The following is a 2,504-nucleotide window of genomic DNA, read 5'->3' on the forward strand; positions in this document are numbered from 1 at the left end:
GGGTGGCCCGAAAGATGGGGAGGTACGTGGACCCCCGACCCGGGAAAAAACCGGGCGTACGGGAAGAGACTGGAGGAATCGACGAGGCTAAAACTGGGGAAACTGGAGCAACTGGGACGACCGGAGAATTGGAATTTAGGAACCGAGAGGAGGGAGGTCCCGACCTCCTGCGCGTCGGGAACGGGGGCGGCAGCCGGCTGAGTGGCACGGGTGTCCACCCGCCTTCCAGGAGCGCGGGTGCGCGCCCTGCTCTCTCCGGTCCTGAAACTGGGGAGCGGAATGCACCCCTTCCACCCGCCTTCCAGGAGCGCGGGTGCGCGCCCTGCTCTCTCCGGTCCTGAAACTGGGGAGCGGACAATGCACCCCAGACCTGGGCTACCAGGCTCCCCGTCGGAAGAGGCGCCTCTGGAGCCCGGGTCGTCCCGGCCTCCCCATCCCCCAGCCCCCGGGGCAGTTCCCAGGCGCCAAAAGCTAGTAGGGTCCCAGGCCTCTCCGTGCCCGCCCCGCCCCGGCCTACGGCTGCGCTCCCGCAACTTCTCCCTGTTCCTTTCTTGTGGTGAGGCCGCCAGAGCCTGAGTAGGCGCCCAGCCCTCCTCTCCCGGCCTCTCCCAGACGATCCGCCACCTCCCGGTCCCGGGCACAGAAGGTGGTTGGATCAGCAGAGAGCCCTGCTGTGGGCAGGGCAAGACGTTGCCCTAAATCACTGCTCTCCTCCTCCTACAGCAGAGAAAACCCGCCGACCGGGGGGAGGGCTACCAGGTCCTGGAGAGAGATGAGAAAAGGGGTCCTAAGTCACCGGTCTGTGGTTCCGAAAGGTGTAGAGGGAGGAGTAATAGCAGGAGTCAGAAGGCCTGGCTCGCTCTGGCTCTGCGCAGTGCCTCGCCGCTGACCCAACAACAAAGGGACGGCGTTTGCTGTCAGTTAGGGCTCCAAATTCCACCTCTGTTTTGTTCCCTTGAAAATCAGGGGGCTGGGGAAAAAAATAAAATAAGAGGGTTGGCCCGCAGCAGTGTCTCTTAACACTGGACTGCGTGTTAGAATCCTCTGGGAGCTCCTAAAAGTTTCCGTCCAGGACTGGGGTGCGCCCTATATAATCCCTTCGGGCCATTCCTGAGGTGAAGTTCTGAGACCATGGCTTCTCTTGCTGCCTTCCTCCTCCTCAGCTGCGACCCTAACCCTCCAGGGCCTGGCAGCTGTTTTGTCCTGAGTTCACCGGCCACAGCAGCGAGGGTTTCTCTGGGGAATCCGACCCCTCTCACCATCCCGAGTCTCCCCTACCTTGGAGAAGGGCGCGGGTAGCAGCCAGAGAGTGTTCGTCACAGAGTGGATCCGGACTGGGAAGGGAAACCTGGTTTGCCCCAGCCTGAGGGGTGGAGGCGACTCCCCCAAAACCGGCACTGCAGCTGCGTCCTAGGCAGGCGAAGCCCCTGCTCAGGGGAAAGGAGCCAGGCGTGGGAGCGGGGTGAGAGATGAAATGCTCCTCCTCCCCCGCCTGCTCTGGGCTTTCTGAAGGGCAAGTCACCTTCAGCTTCGGCTTTGAGAAACAGACAACCCCTTTCACTCGTTCGCTTGAAATTACAGGCTTACTTTGGCTCTTGGCCTCTCCCCAGTTGTGTCCCGAAGTGAGCGGAGCGTGCTTAGGGGGTCTGGACACCTTCCCTGGCGCGGTCCTGTGCGTGGCCGTGCTGGACTGGCAGCAGGGTGGGGTGTTTTCTAGCACTGTGGCCCGCAGCCCTGGGGTTAGCTGGCTCGGAGGGGCAGGATGGCCGGGAGGAAGGGCCGTCATCCCCTGCCTGCTGGAAGCTCAGACTGGCACGCTTTCCTAGCACTCCTCAGCGCTGGTCCCCGCCCCAGCCCAACCCTCTTTCGGCCCCCGGGGGCGAGAGAGGAGCCCTTTGCGAGCGGGAGGGTCGGAGCTAGGACTGAATGAAGCGCGTCGGTTTCTCTCCTCACCTCTCCTTCCCTTTGCTCCTTCAGGTCCCTCCTGAGACGCCCCTGACCGTCCCTGCCCACCCACCCCGGATCCCGGCAATGCTAACCGCTGTCTGCGGCTCTCTGGGCAGCCAGCACCCGGACGCGCCTCACGCCTCCCCGCCGCGCCTGGACCTGCAGCCGCTCCAGACGTACCAGGGCCACACGAGCCCGGAGGCCGGGGACTACCCCTCCCCGCTGCAGCCGGCCGAGCTGCAGAGCCTCCCGCTGGGCCCGGAGGTGGACTTCTCCCAGGGCTATGAGCTGCCAGGGGCCTCCTCGCGGGTGACCTGCGAGGATCTGGAAAGCGACAGTCCCTTAACCCCGGGACCCTTTTCCAAGCTCCTGCAGCCGGACATGTCGCACCATTACGAATCGTGGTTCCGGCCGACCCACCCGGGCACGGAGGACGGCTCGTGGTGGGACCTTCATCCGGGCACCAGCTGGATGGACCTCCCCCACGCTCAGGGTGCTCTCGCCTCCCCCGGCCATCCCGGGGCGCTCCAGGCTGGCTTGGGGGGCTACGTCGCTGA

General features: G+C 64.6%; 1 protein-coding gene across 1 annotated transcript in view; it reads left to right on the top strand.

Moving 5' to 3' along the window:
• Positions 1-1,910: 1,910 nt before the first annotated feature.
• Sp6 (Sp6 transcription factor) overlaps positions 1,911-2,504 on the top strand; it is a 2,303-nt gene continuing 1,709 nt past the window's right edge. Inside the window, exon 1 of the mRNA XM_033763114.1 lies at positions 1,911-2,501. Coding sequence (XP_033619005.1) covers positions 1,927-2,501 — 575 coding nt within the window. The 5' untranslated portion in view covers positions 1,911-1,926. The remainder of the gene's footprint in view (positions 2,502-2,504) is intronic.

This window comes from Fukomys damarensis, unplaced genomic scaffold (assembly GCF_012274545.1).
Source record: "Fukomys damarensis isolate Sample0158 unplaced genomic scaffold, DMR_v1.0_HiC HiC_scaffold_13, whole genome shotgun sequence".
NCBI classification, from domain to species: domain Eukaryota; kingdom Metazoa; phylum Chordata; class Mammalia; order Rodentia; family Bathyergidae; genus Fukomys; species Fukomys damarensis.